The sequence below is a fragment of the Pseudonaja textilis genome, chromosome 7, assembly GCF_049901715.1.
Source record: "Pseudonaja textilis isolate UNSWEBS1 chromosome 7, rPseTex1.2, whole genome shotgun sequence".
Classification (NCBI taxonomy): Eukaryota; Metazoa; Chordata; class Lepidosauria; order Squamata; family Elapidae; genus Pseudonaja; species Pseudonaja textilis.
In genome coordinates this window covers 628,741-647,014 of record NC_141996.1, presented here as the reverse complement: position 1 = coordinate 647,014, position 18,274 = coordinate 628,741, and the positions used below count along the sequence as shown (strand labels likewise).

The following is an 18,274-nucleotide window of genomic DNA, read 5'->3' as shown; positions in this document are numbered from 1 at the left end:
TTTTCGGAGGGTGGGGGGACTTTAAACTTTCCCTGTTGACCCTCCTCACACCCCCCCTTTTCCTTCTGCGTTGTAATTTTGTGCTTTTTTTACTCTTGGAGCCTAATAAAATTCTTAAGAGAAAACAAATTGCAACAGTTAAGTTATTGGTGGGATCCTGAGAACTCTCCCCCCCCCCCAAAAAAAACCCCCCAATGGAAGATACAGAAGGAAGAAAGAGACAACCAGGAAAATGCTATAAACATTTTATTTTTTTTTGGTAGAAAGTATTTCCAGAAAAACAGACAAGAAAATAATTGGGATCATTTATTTATAGTTTTTAATAAAAACCTTTACATAATCTTCATGCGTAACAACTTTTCTGGCACCCCCCCCCCTCAAGACACGCAGTCAAGCACACATGCACACGCCCCCGCCCCCGGGCAAGGCCCAGGCCGAGACTGTGCAGAGGGCTGAGCCTGGGCACCTGGCCAACGCGCAGAGCCCCTCCCCACGCGGGGACGGAAGGGAGGGCCGGCTTCTGAGTGCTCCCCCCTCCTCCTCTGGGGCTGCCCCTGGGGGGAGGGTCTTCCAAGGGGGCTTCCTCCCCCAGCCTCTCCGGCCCTGGGCGAAAGCCAAAGCAAGCGGCCCGACCGGACTTCTCTGCTTGGGCCAACCGATGGGGAGGGGGTGATGACCGCTGAGCCCCCTCCCTCCGGGGCCATCCTGCCCCCCCCCTGACCCAGTGTCCAGGCAGAGCCCGACTGACTCAGGGACTGTTTACACACAATGATTTCTAGCGTTCCCCCCACCCCTCACCCCCCGTGAGCCGAGGGGAGGGTCTCAGCCGCTGCTGCCCCCCCCTTCGTCTTCTTCAGCCTGCCAAACGCCAGGCCAGCGGGGAGCGGTCACCACTGCGGGTTCTGCAGACTTTATTGAGACCACAAAGCGGCGGGGAGGGGAGGGGGCTCACCGCAGTCCCCCCCAGAGCCAGGCCTTAAGCTTCCTGCGCCCCCCTCCCCCTCTCAAGCTAGGTGGCGGTAGCTGTGCCCCTCCCCCAAAAAGCAGGAAGGCGTCCTGTACCCCCCCTCCCGCTGGGTCCAAAGGGACGGCAGGCGGGCCCCCCAACTCGCAGGCAGGGCGGCTCCCTCACTGGGCCACCACCATCAGTTCCCGCAGGTAGGACTGGGTCAGCCCGCGGAGCTCCTCCAGCGCATAGTCCTCCGGCATGGGGAGCCGGCTGATGTGGGGGGCCAGCAGGCGCAGCGGGACCCTCTGCACGTCGGGGGTGGCGCCACAGGCCGGGTCTGGAGGGTGCTGCAAGCTCAGCACCACACGGAGGATGTCTGCGTTGCGCTTGGCCATCTCTGGAGGACGGGGGGGGGGGAGAGAAAAGCGGGGGGCAGCCGGTCAGGCCAGGGCCAGGGAGGGAGCCCCATGGGCCAGGCGCTCCGAGGCCCCTCCGTTGAAGCAGCAGGGGCCGCGAAGGGGAGCGCTGGGGGCTCAGACCCACGGAGTCCCCGGGTCCTTCCCCAGCCTGGACCAGGCCCCCAAGAGGAGGGAGGGGCGCCCACCCATCCACCTGTCTATCATCCACCCTGTCTGTCTGTCTAGATCTAAGGGTACATCTATATGTAATCTCTCTCTCTCTCTCTCTCTCTCTCTTTGATTGTCTCCGTCTCCATCCGCCCATCCACCTTACTTGGCCACCCGTCTTTCAACCCTAAGAGACGGACACAATTACACTATAAAACTCAGCCGATTCAAACAGCCCCAAGTGGGGTCTAGGGCAGGGGCCTCCAACCTGGGCCCCTTTAAGGCTGGTGGACTTCAACTCCCAGAATTCTCCAGCCAGTCAGGAATGATAGAGTTGGAAGAGACCAGAAGGGTCATCTAAGTCAGGGGCCTCCAACCGGGGCCCCTTTAAGACTTGTGGACTTCAACCCCCAGAATTCCTCAGCCAGTCAGGAATGATAGAGTTGGAAGGGACCAGAAGGGTCATCTAAGTCAGGGGTCTCCCACCTGGGCCTCTTGAAGACTCGTGGACTTCAACTCCCAGAATTCCTCAGCCGGCAAAGCTGAAGTCCACAAGCCTTAAAGTGGCCCAGGTGGGAGACCCCTGGTCTAGTGTGTGACTATCTAGTCTAGCAGGAAGATCCCCCCCCCCTGCCCCCCCAAAACAGGGCCTTCTCTGCCTTAAGCACTCCTTGCTGAGAGTGGGCCTTCGGGGGGTGGAGGGGGCTCCGGAGGCCAAGCGCCCAAGGAGGAACCCCTTCTGGCCATCCAGTAGCGGTGTGTGTGTGTGTGTGTGTGTGTGTGTGTGAAGCCCCATGTCTGTTTTCATTTTATAGACCGGGGGGGGCGGGGGGGGAAGAGTGGTAAAATGGGGGCCTCTTGGGGAGCAAACTGGCTCCCGCATGCTTCCCCTCCTCTAATGCTCCGTGCAAAGCCCCGGGCGGCCTCTTTGGTGGGGAGAAGCTGCCAGGATCCCCTGCTGGCCGAGCCACCTTCCCCCTTGGGCTGGAGGATAGGGGCACCTTCAGCCCCCCTCCAGGCGAGTCCCGCGCCCCATTGCAGTGGCCCTGCCTCCCCGCAGGCGGTGGCCCCGAGTGCCCGGCCCGGCCTTACCCGACTGAGCCAGCCTGTCCTTGGCACCCTGGCACTGGACCAGCTCTATCCTGCCGCAGAGGGAGATCACTTTGGAGTGGAGCTCCTCCAGCTCGTAGCCGGTGACCTCCAGCTGGGGACAGACCAGGGGGGAGGGAGAAGGGGGTCAGTGGCCACTTGGACAGGGTGGGTGGGTCAAGAGCCCCACACCTGGGGGTTGGGGGGGGAACATCCCAGCGGCCCCACCTCACCTGCTGAATCCTGCTGACCATCTCGATGACCCGGAGGTAGTCCAAGAAGACCAGCCCGGCCGTGTCCCAGCCCTGGATGAGGCTGCAGCGCTCGGGGCTGGCCAGGTCTTCCAAGAACCCCCTCAGGTAGGTGTAGTTCTCATTGATGATGGCGTCTGTGAGGGAGGGGAGGGAGGAGGAGAGTGGGCAGGGGTCTGCCTGCCCCGCCTCTCCTCTTAGCGGGGGCTTCAGCCCCATGGAGGGCAGCCAGGGAGGGGGGGGGGGGGGAGAGCTCACCCGAAGCCAAGTGCCTGACCACCAGCTGGTGGCACCGGTTCCAGTGGCCGGCCTTGAAGAGGTAGAGGGCCTCCCGGGCCTTGTCGCCCTCCCTGTGGGCCCAGAGGGCCTTCGCCTCGTAGATCCACTCCGGGGGGACGCACAGCTTCCGCGTCAGGAAGGCCTCCTTGTCCCCGGACTCCGGCGACTCCAGCAGCTTGCAGTGGCGGTTCAGCAGCTCCCGCACGGCTCTTTCCCGCGTTCTGGGGAGGGGAGGGGAGGGGAGGGTGAGGGACAGCCGAGGGGCACCAGGGCTCCGCATAAGGGCAGCTCAGGGTTGGAAGGAGGGGGCCCTCTGAGCCGGGGGTGTTTCCTCGCAGGTTCATGACCCAAACGAGGCCACGTCATCCGTGGCAGTTCCTTGCTTGGGAGGGGGGTTACGTGGCTGGTGGTCCTGAGGTTCCATCTTCCCAGGCCAAGCCCCCAAATGCTGGAAGCCTGGCCCCCTCGACAGGCCAGCCATCGACAGACCCGCAGAGACAAACCACGTCTCCACCCTTCGCGAGAGAGACCCTCAAGGGAGCAGGAAGGCCCCCAGCCTCCCTCCTCCAGCGGTCAAGCGCCCAGGTGAGCAGGGATCAACGCCAGGGCCAACCTCAGACCCACCGCCGAGTAAAGGGGCACCCAGGCCACAGGCGGCGTGCAGAGCCCGCTCCGTGGGCACATGGGCCCTGCCAGCTGCTCTCCTGATTTTAGGCGCACCCGGCCAGCTGATCTTCACGGGCGCCGGAGCACCGGGAAACAGCCCGGAAAGTGGCCAAAAAACCAGACCGTTTCCTGGGCCGTTTTCAGGCAGTTTGGGGGCCAAAAAGAGCCTTTTTTCTTACGCCCGTTTTTCTACCTTAATGACTGTTGCAGCATCGACCTGGGGTCATGCCATCAAAACCCAGGGGCCCATAACCATTCGTGTTTATGACGGTCGCAGCGTCCATGGGGTCAAAGTGACCCCCTTCTGCGACCGTCCAGCACGTCGAGTCAAGGGGGAGGTCAGATTCGCTTAAAGACTCTTCTTGCGGGAAAGGTCGTAAAACGAGCCAAGGTTCACTGAACCACCTCAGCAACGGAAGCTCTGGGCTCAACTGTGGCTGCTGCCGCGGCCTTCCTGCCGCGTCCCTCTGCAGGCGCTGGGACCACTCACCGAGCGTTGGGGGTGTGCAGGTGGACGAAGACGGCCCACTCCCACAGCCCCTCCCTCTCCAGCTGGGCTGCGTAGCTCCCGTTCAGCACCCCCTGGCACTGCTCCGACAGGTGGGTGTAGTTCAGGGCCCGGAGCGCTTCCCACAGGTGCCAGCTGAGGCGGTGGTCCAAGGGGTCTGCCGTGACGCTCCGGGGGTCCAGCAGCTGGTGCAAGTCGTAGCACCTGCAAGGGAAGCCCAGGTCAACCCTGCTGGCTGGGCCGGGTCCCTCCAAGGAGGGCACCCACCACACCTGCGCTGCCCTCGGAGCTGGCTGGTCTGCTTGCTGGGCGTTTCGCGGCCATCCCAGGCAACACCCTCAGGGACCGGAGGGCTCGGCTGGCGCCAATGACGAACGAGGTTGCCTCCTTTGGCCGATGGAGCATCGGCAAGGAAACCGCCCAGCCCGGAGGGCGCCAGGGGGTCCTCCAAGACAGGGAGCCCCCGGCAGGAAAAGAGCGAGAGAGTCACCGGGCTCTTCAGCCAAGGAGCCGGGTGAGAATTAAGGAGAGCTGGATTTGGAATGGGAGCCACTTGGGACGTAGCTCTTAAAGCCAGGCTGGGAATGGCGGAGCGGCTTTGTTCTTGCTTTTAGGGCAGGGCAGCTATGGCCCCTTTATGACGGGGGGACTTCCTGAGCCAGCCCCCCCCGTGGGATTCTGGGAGTTGGGGTCCACTGGTCGTAAAGCGGCCACAGCTGCCCAGCCCTGCCTCAGGGTGGCCTTGGGCCTTGGCCCTTCCTCTCAGCAGCAGCAGGGACGGGTCCAGGGGGTGACCAGAAATAAGAAAAAGGTAAAATACAATTTTTGAATTTAAATAGGACCGGGGCCCCACAGGAAATCAAGGCGGCCAAAGGAGAAGGAAGGGAGGGAAAAAAGAGACCCAGCGTATTCCTTTCTCTCTGCCCCAGTTTAACCTGCAAGAATCCATCCGGGGGAGGTGGGAATTCTGGGAGCCGCGGCCCCAGGCCTCTGGGTGGGGGTGGGGGGAGCGAGTGGGGGAGCCCCCAGCGTTCCTGGCTGTGGTCCACCCAAGGCCTGGGGGGGGTGGGGCAGGGGGGGGGAGAAGGCAAAAGGAGAAGGTACCTGTCGCTGTACAATTTCAGCAGGTGGAAACACACGTCGCGCAGGGGCCGCTGGGCGTTGTCGTTCTCCGCCACGTAGCCGGAGTCCTCTAGGTAGGGAGGCAGCGGAGGGCAGGCGTATCCCTCTCCCTCTGGGGTGGCCTGGGGAACACGGAGGCCAGAGGGGTGTGTGTGTGTTTCGATCAAGCTCCCCTCCCCCCCTCCAGAGCTCCAGCCAGGCCTTCCTCCTCCTTTCTCCCACGTCCCCCAACTAAGCTACACGGGGATCCTCCACTCTGGCCAACAAACGTTCCCCTCCGTCTCTTGGAAAATCGATATAAGGTTTTATATTCAAAATCTATATAAAATTGCTTTCCCCTCCCTCTATTCTCTCTCTCTCTCACATGTTTCAAAGCCACCCATCCATTTCACCCTCACAGCCTGGATGGTCTGCAGTACAATTAACGTGAAGCCTTGAACTACGCAGGGCAAGCTGGGTGGAAGGGGCTGGATTCCCATCGTCCCCAGCCAGTGGGTAAGGGCCATGGGGAACAGGGAGAGGCCCAACGCCCCTCCTGGCCCCTCTCTTCCCCGGGCAGAGCCCCCATCCAGGCGGGGCTCTGCGCCCCGGGCCACCCCCCCAGGGCCGCCTACCTGGAACGCGGCTTCGTACGTGCTGAGGGCCTTCGAAAGGGGGGCTGTGGAAGGCAGCAGGTACCACAGGTGGACCCCCAGGGAGCGCTTCCAGTCCAGTTGGGAACACACGTTGATGGTCCTCTTCTCGGACAACTGCCACACCTGCGGCAGGGAGACCCGGGGCTGAAAAGGGGGCCCCACAGCGGCCACAGCGGCCGGGGCAGAAAGCAAGCGCCACTCACACCACTCACCGGCTTGCCAGCCAGGAGGCAGAAAATGCGCAGCCGCTCGTCCTGGATGAAGCCGTCCGCTTGGAGCTGGTGCCAGTCGGCCAACTGCAGGGCCAGCAGCTCCCGGACCTCCTGGCTCCCCACCAGCTGGGAGAGGAGCAGAGACAGGCGGAGGTCCCCTGCAACGGAAGAGCTCGGGCTATGAGGCATGCAACACCCCCACCCAGGCCGGCGGAAGGAGCTCGCTGCAGACCCCGCCCCAGGGCCCGGGACCCTCTGGACTGCCTCGGCCCCCTGGGGTGAGGCCCACCCCTGCCCCGTTGGCCACCCAACCCACAGGGGCCCTAACACCTGGGGGGGGGCCTGCCCTGCGTTGGAAGTGGTTGGTGGAACAGGAAGGAGACCCCCGTCCCCCCTCCACCTGCAGCGTTCTGGGCTTTTAAAACTGACTTAATCTCCATTCGTTCTAAGGCTCCTGCCAGATGTTCAGACCGGGCGTGGCCTTTCGCCTGCCCGTCAAGGCCTTCCCCCAGGGGTCCGAGACAGGCAGAGGAGGGGGTCAGGGGGGCTTAGAAGAAAAGAAAGCCAGCTGTGCCAAGCCAGGCTGCCTTTTGCCCTGGGCCTTGGCCTCCTTCCGTCTCCAGAGACCAGGGTGCCACGCTCTGGAAGGAGGCCCTCCAACAGCCTCCGGAAGGGCCAACTCGAGGGAGGCCACCCCTTCCACACGGAGCACAGCGAGCCCTTCGCTGGGCGCACTATTTCCGCCTCCCCTACACACGCACACGCCGCACCCCACCCCGGGGGAGGCCAGAGGGGCCGGGCGTGGGCTCTTACCAGACTGCTGGGCCAGGTGGCAGGCGTTGCTGATCTGCTTCCCGGTCAGGTAGCTGAAGACGGCCTCGGCGGGAGCGTCGTTCTGCCGGAGCGCCACCTCCTCCTGGATGCGATGGGCCGCCGTCCGGGAGAGCCAGCGGGAGAAGGCCCTCCGGCGCTCCAGCAGCAGCCCGTACTCGCTGGGCTCCTCCAGGCGCCCCTCCAGCTCCTTCAGGCGGCCCCAGAGCGCCTCGCACAGGCGCCACACCAGGCCCCAGGTCCTCACCACGGCTGCGGGGAGGGAGCGGCCAGAGGCGTCAGTCAGCCTGGCCACCCCTGGCTGGACGCTCCCTGCCCTCCAGTCACAACCCTTCCTTGAGTGACCGCTCCAAGTTACGGCGGCACTGGAAAAAGGCCCCCTTTCTCACCCCCCACAACCGTTGCCAGCATCCCCACTGGTCCCCTGATCCAAATTTTTGCCAGCCGGTTCATACTTATGACGGTCGCAGGGTCCAAGTGACCCCCTTTGGTGACCGCTGGCTGACAAGGAAAAGCCAGGTTCCCTTTAGAAACAGCTAACAGCCGCAGTGAGTCTCTTAACGACTGCGGCAAGGAAGGTTGTAAAACGGGGCAACGCTCACTGATCAACTGCCTTGCTTAGCAACGGAAAATCTGGGCTCAACCGTGGCTGTAAGTCGAGGACTGCCCCGGATAGCCTTCTGCTCCCTCCTGGGAGCCGCATTCGGCAGCCCAACGGAGAGTTAAATCCTGCTTTCCTCCCACCCCTCTGGGGCCCCGTTGGCTTTTTCGAGGTTCTTGGAGGCCCCCAAAATAAGTACTGGCTGAAAGCAGACAACAGCTACCCATCTGGGCCGGGGCCCCCCAAAACCTGGCCCCTTTAAGACTGGTGGACTTCAACTCCCAGAATTCCTCAGCCAGCCAGGAATGATAGAGTTGGAAGAGACCAGAAGGGACATCTAAGTCAGGCGTCTCCAACCTGGGCCACTTGAAGACCTGTGGACTTCAATTCCCAGAATTCTCCAGCCAGCCAGGAATGAGAGAGTTGGAAGAGACCAGAAGGGTCATCTAAGTCATGCCTCCAACCTGGGCCACTTTAAGACTTGTGGACTTCAACTCCCAGAATTCCCCAGCCAGCCAGGAATGAGAGAGTTGGAAGAGACCAGAAGGGTCATCTAAGTCAGGCGTCTCAACCTGGGCCACTTGAAGACCTGTGGATTAATTCCCAGAATTCTCCAGCCAGCAGAGCTATACAAACTATACAAGCAGAGCTGGCTGGAGAATTCTGGGAGTTGAAGTCCACCAGTCTTAAAGCGGCCAAGTTTTGGGGGGCCCTGATCCAGGAGGAGGAACGATGACCCCGACGGACGTCTCCACGGCCAGGAAAACCGGGAGGACGACCTGTTCCAGCCCTGACTGCCTGGGTGACCAGCAGCAGCAGCAGCAGCTCGGACGGAGCCTTGCCAGGCCGATGCCAGTCCAAGGAGGGGGGCCAGGCCAGGCAACCCCAATGCCCCAGGGGTCCCCAAAAGCTGCTTTGATTGGGACGGGCTCTAAGCAAAACCTTGATGGTGTTGGGGTCTCTTCTTATCCCTCCCGTGAATTTAGGGAGGGCCCCTCCTGAGCCGCCTGTTATCTGGACACACCCTTCGGCCTGAGCTCCCGTGTCTCCAGCCACGGGTCCGGTGCTGGGCTGTAGCCCACTGGGAACCAGGACGCGGGAGTGGTGGGCAGAGCTCCATTTGCACCCGTGTGTGTGTGTGTGTGTGCGCACAACCGCCCCCTCTTCCTCCCCTCCCTGCTGTTCAACAGGGCCAGAGAGATTGGGGGCCGAGCAGAGCTCCCCGGGTCTTGAGCCCTCGTTCTCGGGGCCAAAGCCAGGAAGGCGGCCCAGCATCCTCCTCAGCCGCACTCCTTCCCCCCCCCTCACTCTTGAGAGGAGGTGATCCTGCCCACAGGTGAGACCCCAGCACCTTCCCTTGACCGCCCCCCTCACCTTCTTCTTCTCCTTCTCCTCCTCCTGCGTCTTCTGATGCCTCCGAGGCCCAGGCGGCGTATTCGTGGATGGCTGCCACGCCCGGGTTGGGGGCCAGGAAGGGGCAGGGGTCATCCAGGTGGACGGTGCTGTGCTTCAGCTGGATCTCTAATGCGGGCAGGTAGACGCGGTCGGTGGGCTTGCCGTCCAGGGTCAGCTTCTCCAGGTGCACCTTGAAGGGGGACTCGGAGACCCTGCAGGGGTGATCAGGAAGAGGGAAGGCGGGGTGACCAACAGCTACTGCCACCCCCACCCCCAATCCTTCCTTTGATGCTGCAGGGAATTTAGGGGGAGGATGGACAAGCTCTACCCTGCGGAGAGAGACAGAGAGAGAGACAGAGAGACAGAGAGAGACAGACAGACAGACAGAGAGAGAGAGACAGAAACAGAGAGAGAGAGAGAAAGAGACAGAAGAGACAGAGAGACAAGAGAGAGAGAGAGACAGAGAGAGAGAGAGACAGAGAGAGAAAGAGAGAGAGAGAGACAGAAACAGAGAGAGAGAGAGAGACAGAGAAAGAGAGGGGAGAGAGAGAGAGAGAGACAGACAGAGAGAGAGAGAGAGAGACAGAGACAGAAACAGAGAGGACAGAGAGAGAGAGAGAGAGAGAGACAGACAGAGAGAACAGAGAGAGAGAGACAGAGACAGAACAGAGAGGACAGAGAGAGAGAGAGAGAGAGAGAGAGAGAGAGGCAGAGAGAAAGAGAGAGAGACAGAGGGGAGAGAGAGACAGAGACAAAGAGAGAGAGAGAGCAGAGACAAGAGAGAGAGAAGAGAGAGAGACAGAGAGGAGAGACAAAAGAGAGAGAGAGAGAGAGAGAGAGAGAGAGAGAGAGAGAGAGAGAGAGAAAGAGAGACAGAGACAGAGAGAAGAGAGAGACAGAGAGGGAGAGAGAGAGAGACAAGGAGAGAGAGACAGAGAGAGAGAGAGAGAAGAGAGACAGAGAGAGAGAGAGCAGAGAGAGAGACAAGAGAGAGAGAGAGAGAGGCAGAGAGAGAGAGAGACAGAGAGAGGAGAGAGAGAGAGACAGAGACAAAGTGAGAGAGAGAGAGAGAGAGAGAGAGAGACAGAGAGAGAGAGAGAGAGAGAGAGAGAGAGAGAGAGAGAGACAAAGAGAGACAGAGACACACAGAGAGACAGAGAGGAGAGAGAGAGACAAAGAGAGAGAGACAAGAGAGAGACAGAGATAGAGGAGAGAGAGAGAGAGAGAGACACAGAGAGGGAGAGAGAGGAGAGAGAGACCTACCCACCCTCAGACCCCACTCCCCAACCCGTTCTTGATCTGCTTTCCAAGGGGAGCAAAAATCAGCCCCCTGAGAAAAGTGTTTGGATCCCAGAGCACGTTGTTCAACCCCGCCCCCCCCCAAAAAGGCAGGGCATCAGGCCGGGGCCTGTTGGGATGGACGGCTTCTCCTTCGGTCCAACGGTGGGCTTGCTTGGCTACTCTGAAGCCGGGGGGGGGGGGGAAGCGAGTGGGATAAACCCCCCCCCACGGACCGGCCTCGGGGTGGGAGCTCCCTCAGGACCCCTGGCTCAGCCTTCCACTCCCTTGCAGCGCAGCTGCTGCTCCTACTCCAGGTAGTCCTCGACTTATGACAACGGAGCCCAAAGCATCCCGTGGCTAAGGGAGGCAGCTGTGGAGTGAGTTTCGCCCCATTTTGTGACCTTTCTGGCCGCAGCTGTTAAGGGAATCACGGCAGTTGATCACTTGGTTGTTGTTTTATAAATCCGGCTTCCCCACTGACCCTGCTGGCCACGTGGCCCCAGGGAGGCTGCGATCGTCATAAACAGGAACCAGCTGCCAGGCCTCTGAAGGGGATGGTGGCTGTAATGGGGGTTAAGGGGGAGAAACTGTCGGGGGTCCCTGGTTTTTTGGGAAGGGTCTCTAAACGGACTGTTGTTAAGTCGAGCACTACCCAGGGAGAGCTGCGACCGCCCCCAAGGCCCAGGGGAAGGAACCCGAGGCCGGGGGCCCCTTTTGCACCCTCCCCCCCCTCGGCCAATCCGGGCAGAGGGCGAGGGAAAGGAGGGGGGGGGCTTCCTTCTCTTTCCCAGGATCCATCAATGCATCCAGCCCCACAATTCCCCCCCCCCGCCCTCCAAGGACCCAGCAGGGAAGGGAAAGGCCCGAGTGCTCCGGAAAACATACCCGGTGGGGGTATTTGTGCCACCCTGATTGAGGGGGGCGCCCAGAGGGTCCCCACTGGCTACACTGGGAGGGGCGCGGGGGCACTTTCCCTCCCCACCCCCAGCGTTGCAGAGCCAGGACGTACTGCTTCGGTGCCATGGGGGCTGGCAAGAATCCGTACTCTGCGGCCTCCCCGGGATGATCGTCCGGCTCGCTCCGGGGGCTCAAGCGCTCTCCGCCGTGGGCCAAAACCCAGCTGGGCCCCCAGCCGACCCGGAAGGAGCGTCCCATGAAGAGGGCCATGTCCTTCAGCAGCCGCCCTTTGCCGTAGGCCACCGACTTCTCCAGGGGCACCAGGCCCGGCTGCCTGCGGACACCCACAGTCTTCAGGGGCGCCTCGGGAGCCGGGCGCGGCATGACGAAGGCCGAGGCCAGGGGAGAAAGGGCAGCCCAGGGGGGGGGCGGGCAAAGCCCCACCCAGGGAGGAAGTCTTCGGGCTGCGGCGGTCCTGCAGGGAGGCGCTTGGGAGCAGGAAAGAGCCCGTGGAGGGTCTGGACTGCAGCAGCCGGCTACCTGCACGGAGGGAGGGAAGCCGGCCGTTAGGAGGTCAAAGGGAGCTCGAGGAATGTGAGAAAGGACAGAAAATGTAAACGTAAATATACAGTTTATACTATTTGGACGACAGATAAAGGTACATATTCGCATAACAACGTATATAAACGTGTAAAGCACAAGAGATAAAGATTTATAATACGAATGTAACGCTACGGTTATCTTTTGTCTTTTAAAAATGTAAAAGAATTAATAAAGTTTAATTCGGGGAAAAAAGAAAAAGGAAGTCAAAAGGAAGGCTTAAGAAACAGGAGCGGAAGTGGGTCGGGGAAGCTGCCTCTTGCGAACTGAGGCCGGGCGCACGGAGCAGATCCGAGTTGCTCCTTCATGGCCGCCTGCCTGTTGATTAAGTATCTTGCCAGGCTGAGCGCCTCCCCTTGGGAGCAGCCAGGTGAGGGGACACGTCATGGGGATCCTGGGGGCGGCCAGGCCTGCGGGGCTTCCTGCTTGGGCAGGTGTGAAGAGCCGGCCAGGCTCTAACTGGAGATTCCAGCCCTGCTGCTCGTGGACAAAGCCCACCCCCCCCCACACACACACACACACACACACACACAGACACACACACACACAGAGCCAGGCATCCCTACAAGGCGCCCTTTTCCAGTCTAGGGCTCCTGGCGAGGAGGGACGAGGCTCCCGGGGCATCTCCCGGCCTCCCAGTTGAATCCCACGGAGCCGGAGACCCATTAGCAGGCCCAAGAGTCGCCGCCAGGCTCTGTGACAGGAGCTGCCCGGCCCTCCAGGCGATTTCCAGCCCAGCTTGCAAGTGACAGGGGGATCTTCCAACCCCCCCACTTGGCTGCTTCAATGCGCTCACGCCTGGCACCCAAAGCGGCCCTTTCACGCTCGCTCTCTTGAAGGAGAGGATTGGTAGCTCAGGACTGAACCGGGGTGTGTGTGTGTGTGTCCTCGGCGCTCTCTGAGCTTCGTGGTGCTGGCCGTACCTGGGGGGCGGCTTTTCCATCCTCGTGTGGAGGAGGAGGAGGAGGAGGAGATGGGGAGCCTGGGTGAGCAGATCTCTTGCGAACGGTCCAATTCCGCAGCTGGCTTGCCAAACGGCCGATCCGCCATCCAGTCCAGCTCTTCTTCGTCCGCCAGCAAAGAAGCCTTCATGATCTGCACAGAAGACACGGGATGGAGATGGCCAGGGCTGGGAGGGACCTCGGAGGTCTTCTAGCCGATCCCCCTTATATCATCCCATCCTGCTTTTAACTCTGGGGGTTTCTCTTCCTCATAAATCCATGGCTGGCTTAACTTTTAAGGCGGCGTCAGGTAAAGCATTCTGATTTTTTCCCCGGGTCAAAAGCCAAAGGCGAAAAGGAAAGGCGCCTCTTACCCGTGTGCGGAGGGATCCCACTTCAAAAGGCCCCCTCGGGGTGGGTGGGAAATCGGAGCACCTGGGGGAGAACTCACCTGCAGCGTGTGAGGGTTGATGTCCAGGGAGGAGGCAATGTGGGTCGAGGCCGGCACCGGCTCCTGCTCTTCCGCCAGATTCTCTTCCGCCACAGAATCCGGGAGCGGCTCTTGGGTGATGTCGGCCATGTCACTGTCGAATTCGACCCCCTTCCCCAGGTGGTCAGCCTCGGGGCTCTGCGAGGGCCGAGAGAGAAGGTAACCTCGGTCAAATTCACTTTTCCTGTGAACGCGCCGGCACGCACGAAGCGTGGGATTTCGATGCCCCCTCCCGAAAGAAAATATGCAGGTGTGTGTTCTGAACCGCGGTGGTGCAGTGGTTAGAGCAGGGGTCTCCAACCTGGGCCACTTTACGACGGGTGGATTTCAACTCCCAGCTTTGCTGGCTGAGGAACTCTGGGAATTGAAGTCCACCCGTCGTAAAGTGGCCCAGGTTGGAGACCCCTGGGTTGATGCTCTCTTGGCCAGCCCCGGCTGGCTGGACTCACTGGTCCCTGGGGGGAGGGATGGGCTGGGGCAGACCTGCACTTTTATTTTTGTGTCTACCAAGCGCAATAGATTTCAGAGCTGGCTTGACTTTTCTGCAACCAGCATCTCCAGTAACAGAACCCTTTGCTTTAACCAAGTGGGGGCCAAAGGTTTTCCTTCCCTAAAGGTCTGGGAGTCACCTTCATTCACCTGAATTTCAAGACCCTGTTCAGGTGACGAGAGTGTGGGGAAGGGGGGGTGAAGTTATCCCAACAGTGCACGTGTTGCTCCTTTGACAGAAGATGCTGGCTGTGGCAGACTTTTTCCTGGTCCTGCCTCCGCTCTCCCGGGTGGCAGCCACAGCCGAGGCCCTTCGGGGTGCAGAGGGGAAAAAGCGGCGGCATCGCCCATTGCCAGCCTGTTTGCGTTGGCAGACTCTGCCCTGTGCAGGAGCAACATTTCAACCGGCAATTTCAAGAGGGCACCAGGATTTTTCCTTTCCTACCTTGGAAGGAGGCGCCAACTTCCCAGCGGCAGCCATTTGCGGAGACATCAGCTGGCCCGGCAGGGGCACCGGAGCAGTTTTTAACTTCTTGGCCTCCACTTTGGCGAGGCTCTCCTCGCTCTCCTCATCGGAATCCTGCAGGCCGTACTTTGAGAAGTGGGCCACCTGGACGGAGAGGGAAAAAAAGCTGCCTTTTACCAATCAGAAGGTCCGGGGCGGGTTATTCTCGTGTGAAAATGACGTCCTGCCCGTCCATTTCTGATGAAGATTCAATAACAGCAAACAGCGATGTGTTTTTATTAGCACTTTCATTGCCGTTACAGTAGTACTGATGGTGTCACCTAGCTGGGTCGTGAAGCGTCTGCGAGAAAACCACCAAGGTCAGAGACCACCAAGGGCCCCACAGTCCTCCTCCTCCTCCTGCCACCTCTTCGCAACCCTCACTTTCCTCAAGCCCCGCAAAGAATATCCTTTCCAATGTTACCGAGGCTCTTCCCCCACCTGGTCCTTACGATTTCTAAAAAGAAGGGGGACTCCGGCTGCCCCCCCCCCAGCACGCGCTCCCGTTTCATCCGTCGGAAGGAGGGGTTACCTTGAATACCCATGAACCGGTTTCGGGGCGGTACTCCTTAAACTGGGCTCCCTGTTTCCGAGAGACGGCCTCCAGCCGGCCTTCGTAGTTCATTTCTGTCAGCCGTTCTGGGCTCTTGATCAAGCAGCGCGAGGTTTTGTCCGTGGGCCAAACTCCGTCCAGGGTGACCTCGGCTCGCCTGCTCAGAAGGGGAAGTTGGAGGAGGGTTGAAATGGAGACACCCAAGAGGTGTGTGTGTGTGTGTGTGTGTGTGTGTGTGTGTGCACAGCAGTGCGGACTCTGACGCTGAACAGGAGATGAGAGTGGGGTACAATAGTCTTTATCACAGCAACAGGCAGCCTTGGGTCCCGTATCTTAACCCTCCCCAGCTTAACGTATTAAGAGAAAACTTCACCTCCGCTCCATTATACAGGTAATCCTCAAATTATGACAACTGACCAAAAATCTATGTTGCTAAGCATAAGTGAGCTTTGCCCCCATTTTATGGCCTTTCTTGCCATGGTTGTTAAGTGAATCACTGCAGTTGTTGAGTTAGTTAATACGGTGCAAATAATGGTGATCGATTCAATGTTTGCAGTGGTGTGGTTAACTTTGAATGGTTACTAAATGAACTGCGGCTGGGGACCGTGTGGACATTGCTTCCTTCATTAGCTATTTGTTCCCTTTAATATTAATGTGTTTTATATGGTCATTTTCAACCTTGCTGTAAGCCACCTAGAGCTGCCTGGCTGTGAGATAGGCGGCATATAAATGGAATGAAGTGACTATTTAATGAGCCCCCCCTCGTGCCCCCCCTGAGCATCACCTGTTCAAGCCCTCCCCGATGGGGGGCTTCAATTCGTCGTCCGGGTAGACAATGACCTCTTTCCGGCGGATGTGCACAATCTCATCCAGGTTCAGGTTGGTCAGGTTGACCTCGCCCTCGAAGTAGATGGAGCCGTAGCCTGAGGAGAACAGAGGAGCCCACAGTTAAGGGGCCACGTAATGGGCCACGTAGCGAAGACTCTCAACAAGCATCAAGGGCCGGGCACAAAATGGAGAAGAGCAGGCAGAGCTGGCAGGAGGGCGGGGTGAAACGCGTCATCAGTTTGGAATTGCCGTGTTGCCGCAAGGGATCCAAGCTCAGCCTGTGAATTCCACTGAACTTCAACCAGAGCCAATTTGTGCTGTTTGTTGACCAGATTTTTCTGTATAGGCTTGGACAAACGTTGCCCCATTTTACGAACTTTTTGCCATAGTTGTTAAGGGAATCACTGCAGTTGTTAGATTAGCAACATGGTTGTTAAGGGAGTCTGGCTCACTGCAACCGTCGTAAATACGAGTCAGTTGCCAAGCTTCTGGAGTTTCATCGCATGACCCTGGGATGCTGCAATGGCCGTAAGTGTGAAAAACAGTCCTAAGTCCCTTTTTTCAGTGCCATTGTAACTTTGAATGGTCACTAAACGAACTGCTGTAAGGCGAGGATTGCCCGTCCTTTAGACAGCTAAGAAGTCTGTACGGCTGAGCCCGAGGAACAGGGAGGACCCTGGCAGCAGAAGTAATTCCTCTCACCTTTACGGCCGACCGTGAAGTCCATCACGATGCATTCTCCTGTGTCACTGGTCATTCTGGCTAGCTCCTCCAGGGAGGGGATGGTGTAGTAGCCCACACGGGTCAGGACAATTCCTGGAAAAATCAAAATCCGAGTGAGGGAGGGTCCCCCGCAATACCACACACAGCAAGGCAGCCTCTGAGCACATTAGCAAACCATGGGACATGCCTGTTAGGCCGAGATGGAGAACGCATGTAACCCACCTGCCAAGGGTGACACGGCACATTTTGGGTGCAGGCCAGTGCTCAGCAACACCTGACAACTACTGTTCCCCAATGCTCTGAACATGAGTTTGTCTTACTCCTATTCCATGGTGGTCATCTTTTGAGATGACCACAACTGTGTTTTTAAAAAATAAAATATGTAATTCTTTACATGTAATAATGCCATCGAAAGCTGATACCAGCCAGAGCGCAGAACCACTCGAGGTGGTAGTGTAAGATCAGAAGACTGTGGAGAAGTCTGGCTCAGAGAATTGGCAAGAGTTGGATGGGACAATGGACATCGTCATCGTCATCAAATGTAATAAATATGTAAAGAATTGGTTCTCTTTTGTTGGGGGGGTGTGAGAGAGAGAGAGAGGGAGGGAGGGAGGGAGAGGAGAGGGAGAGAGGGAGAGAGTTAGTTGGGTTGGTTGGTTAGTTAGTTGGTTAGTTTTTAAAGGAAGATCTGAAATGTCACCATTTGGTCTTTTTGGAAGAGGCGTATAAATACCCGAGGCCTGCAGAGATTTGAGCCATGAATTGCAACTTTTAGAACCCCAGCTTAGTGCTTTGGAGCACCATCCAAACAATGACAGAGTCACCTGGGAGGGCAAGGCCGATGACTGCTTCCCGGAAAGCCATTCTTTCTATCCCAATAAGCACCACCGGTCTGGCCTAGTGGTTAAGGCACCAGGCTAGAAAACTGGGAGCCGGTGAGTTCTAGTCCCGCCTGAGTCATGAAAACTGACTGAGAGCCTTTGGGTCACTGGGAGACTGGAAGTTCTAGTCTCTCCTTAAGCGTGAAAGCCTCTGGACCAATCGCCGACTCAGGCACGAAAGCTGGTGGACAATCTTGGGCCAATCATCCTCTCATCAGCCCAACTCACTCCACAGCATTATTGTTGTGAGGACAATAAGAGGAAGTAGTACCATTAAATACGTTACTCTGCTTTGAATTCTTTACAAAGAGAGAAAGGCAGGACAAAAGAGAACAAAATCAGACATACTCCAGCTGACATCCAGCCGAATCCTGCAAGAACTTTGACCTCACCTGCCGGATGGGTGGGATGGAGCTGGTCTTCGCTCTCCTTGTCCTGGTCCTCCTGGAGGGACTCCTCGTGGTAGGAAGCATCCTCCAGGCTGTTTTCCAGCCCGTTCCGCAGGGCCGGCCGAACGTTCAGGGCCAGGAGGGTGTCGTCCGCACTGTTGTTGTGGTGCTTGTGCAGGGCGTTCTCGGGAGTCTGCGGGAGGGGCTTGGCCATGGCGTTGGCTAAGAACCTGGACATCTCCCGGGAGTAGCTCTCGTCTTCCTGCTCCTCGTCCTGCCTGTGGTTCTCACTCGCCGACCTGAAGAGGGGACTCGGTCAGAGAAAGGCAAGCAAGCAGCCAGGCAGGCAAGAGGAAGCCACTGTTTCTAAGCTGCTCTGCCGTGAGGAAGAGAATGGATTTCGCTGGCCTGGGTGTTCGGCCTCGGACAAGGCCTCTGTGACGGGGTGGCATATCTAGAGAGTCAGCCAGGCTCTTCACTCTTGGCAACTTTTAAGACCTCTGGACTTCCACTCCCAGAATTCCCCAGCCAGCTAGGGTGGGTGGATCGGTGGATTTTGACTCCCAGAAGACCTGTGGACTCCAATCCCCAGA

At 58.9% G+C, this 18,274-nt stretch overlaps 1 protein-coding gene across 1 annotated transcript in view; it reads right to left on the bottom strand.

Moving 5' to 3' along the window:
* Positions 1–228: 228 nt before the first annotated feature.
* The window catches only part of NUP98 (nucleoporin 98 and 96 precursor), a 36,632-nt gene continuing 18,586 nt past the window's right edge, over positions 229–18,274 (bottom strand). Inside the window, 19 exon segments of the mRNA XM_087936863.1 lie at positions 229–1,346; positions 2,608–2,719; positions 2,838–2,992; positions 3,114–3,355; positions 4,291–4,512; positions 5,413–5,552; positions 6,045–6,188; positions 6,278–6,435; positions 7,091–7,360; positions 9,084–9,316; positions 11,395–11,726; positions 11,728–11,822; positions 12,806–12,977; positions 13,275–13,451; positions 14,248–14,412; positions 14,840–15,017; positions 15,645–15,783; positions 16,391–16,504; positions 17,685–17,980. Coding sequence (XP_087792989.1) covers positions 1,129–1,346; positions 2,608–2,719; positions 2,838–2,992; positions 3,114–3,355; positions 4,291–4,512; positions 5,413–5,552; positions 6,045–6,188; positions 6,278–6,435; positions 7,091–7,360; positions 9,084–9,316; positions 11,395–11,726; positions 11,728–11,822; positions 12,806–12,977; positions 13,275–13,451; positions 14,248–14,412; positions 14,840–15,017; positions 15,645–15,783; positions 16,391–16,504; positions 17,685–17,980 — 3,562 coding nt within the window. The 3' untranslated portion in view covers positions 229–1,128.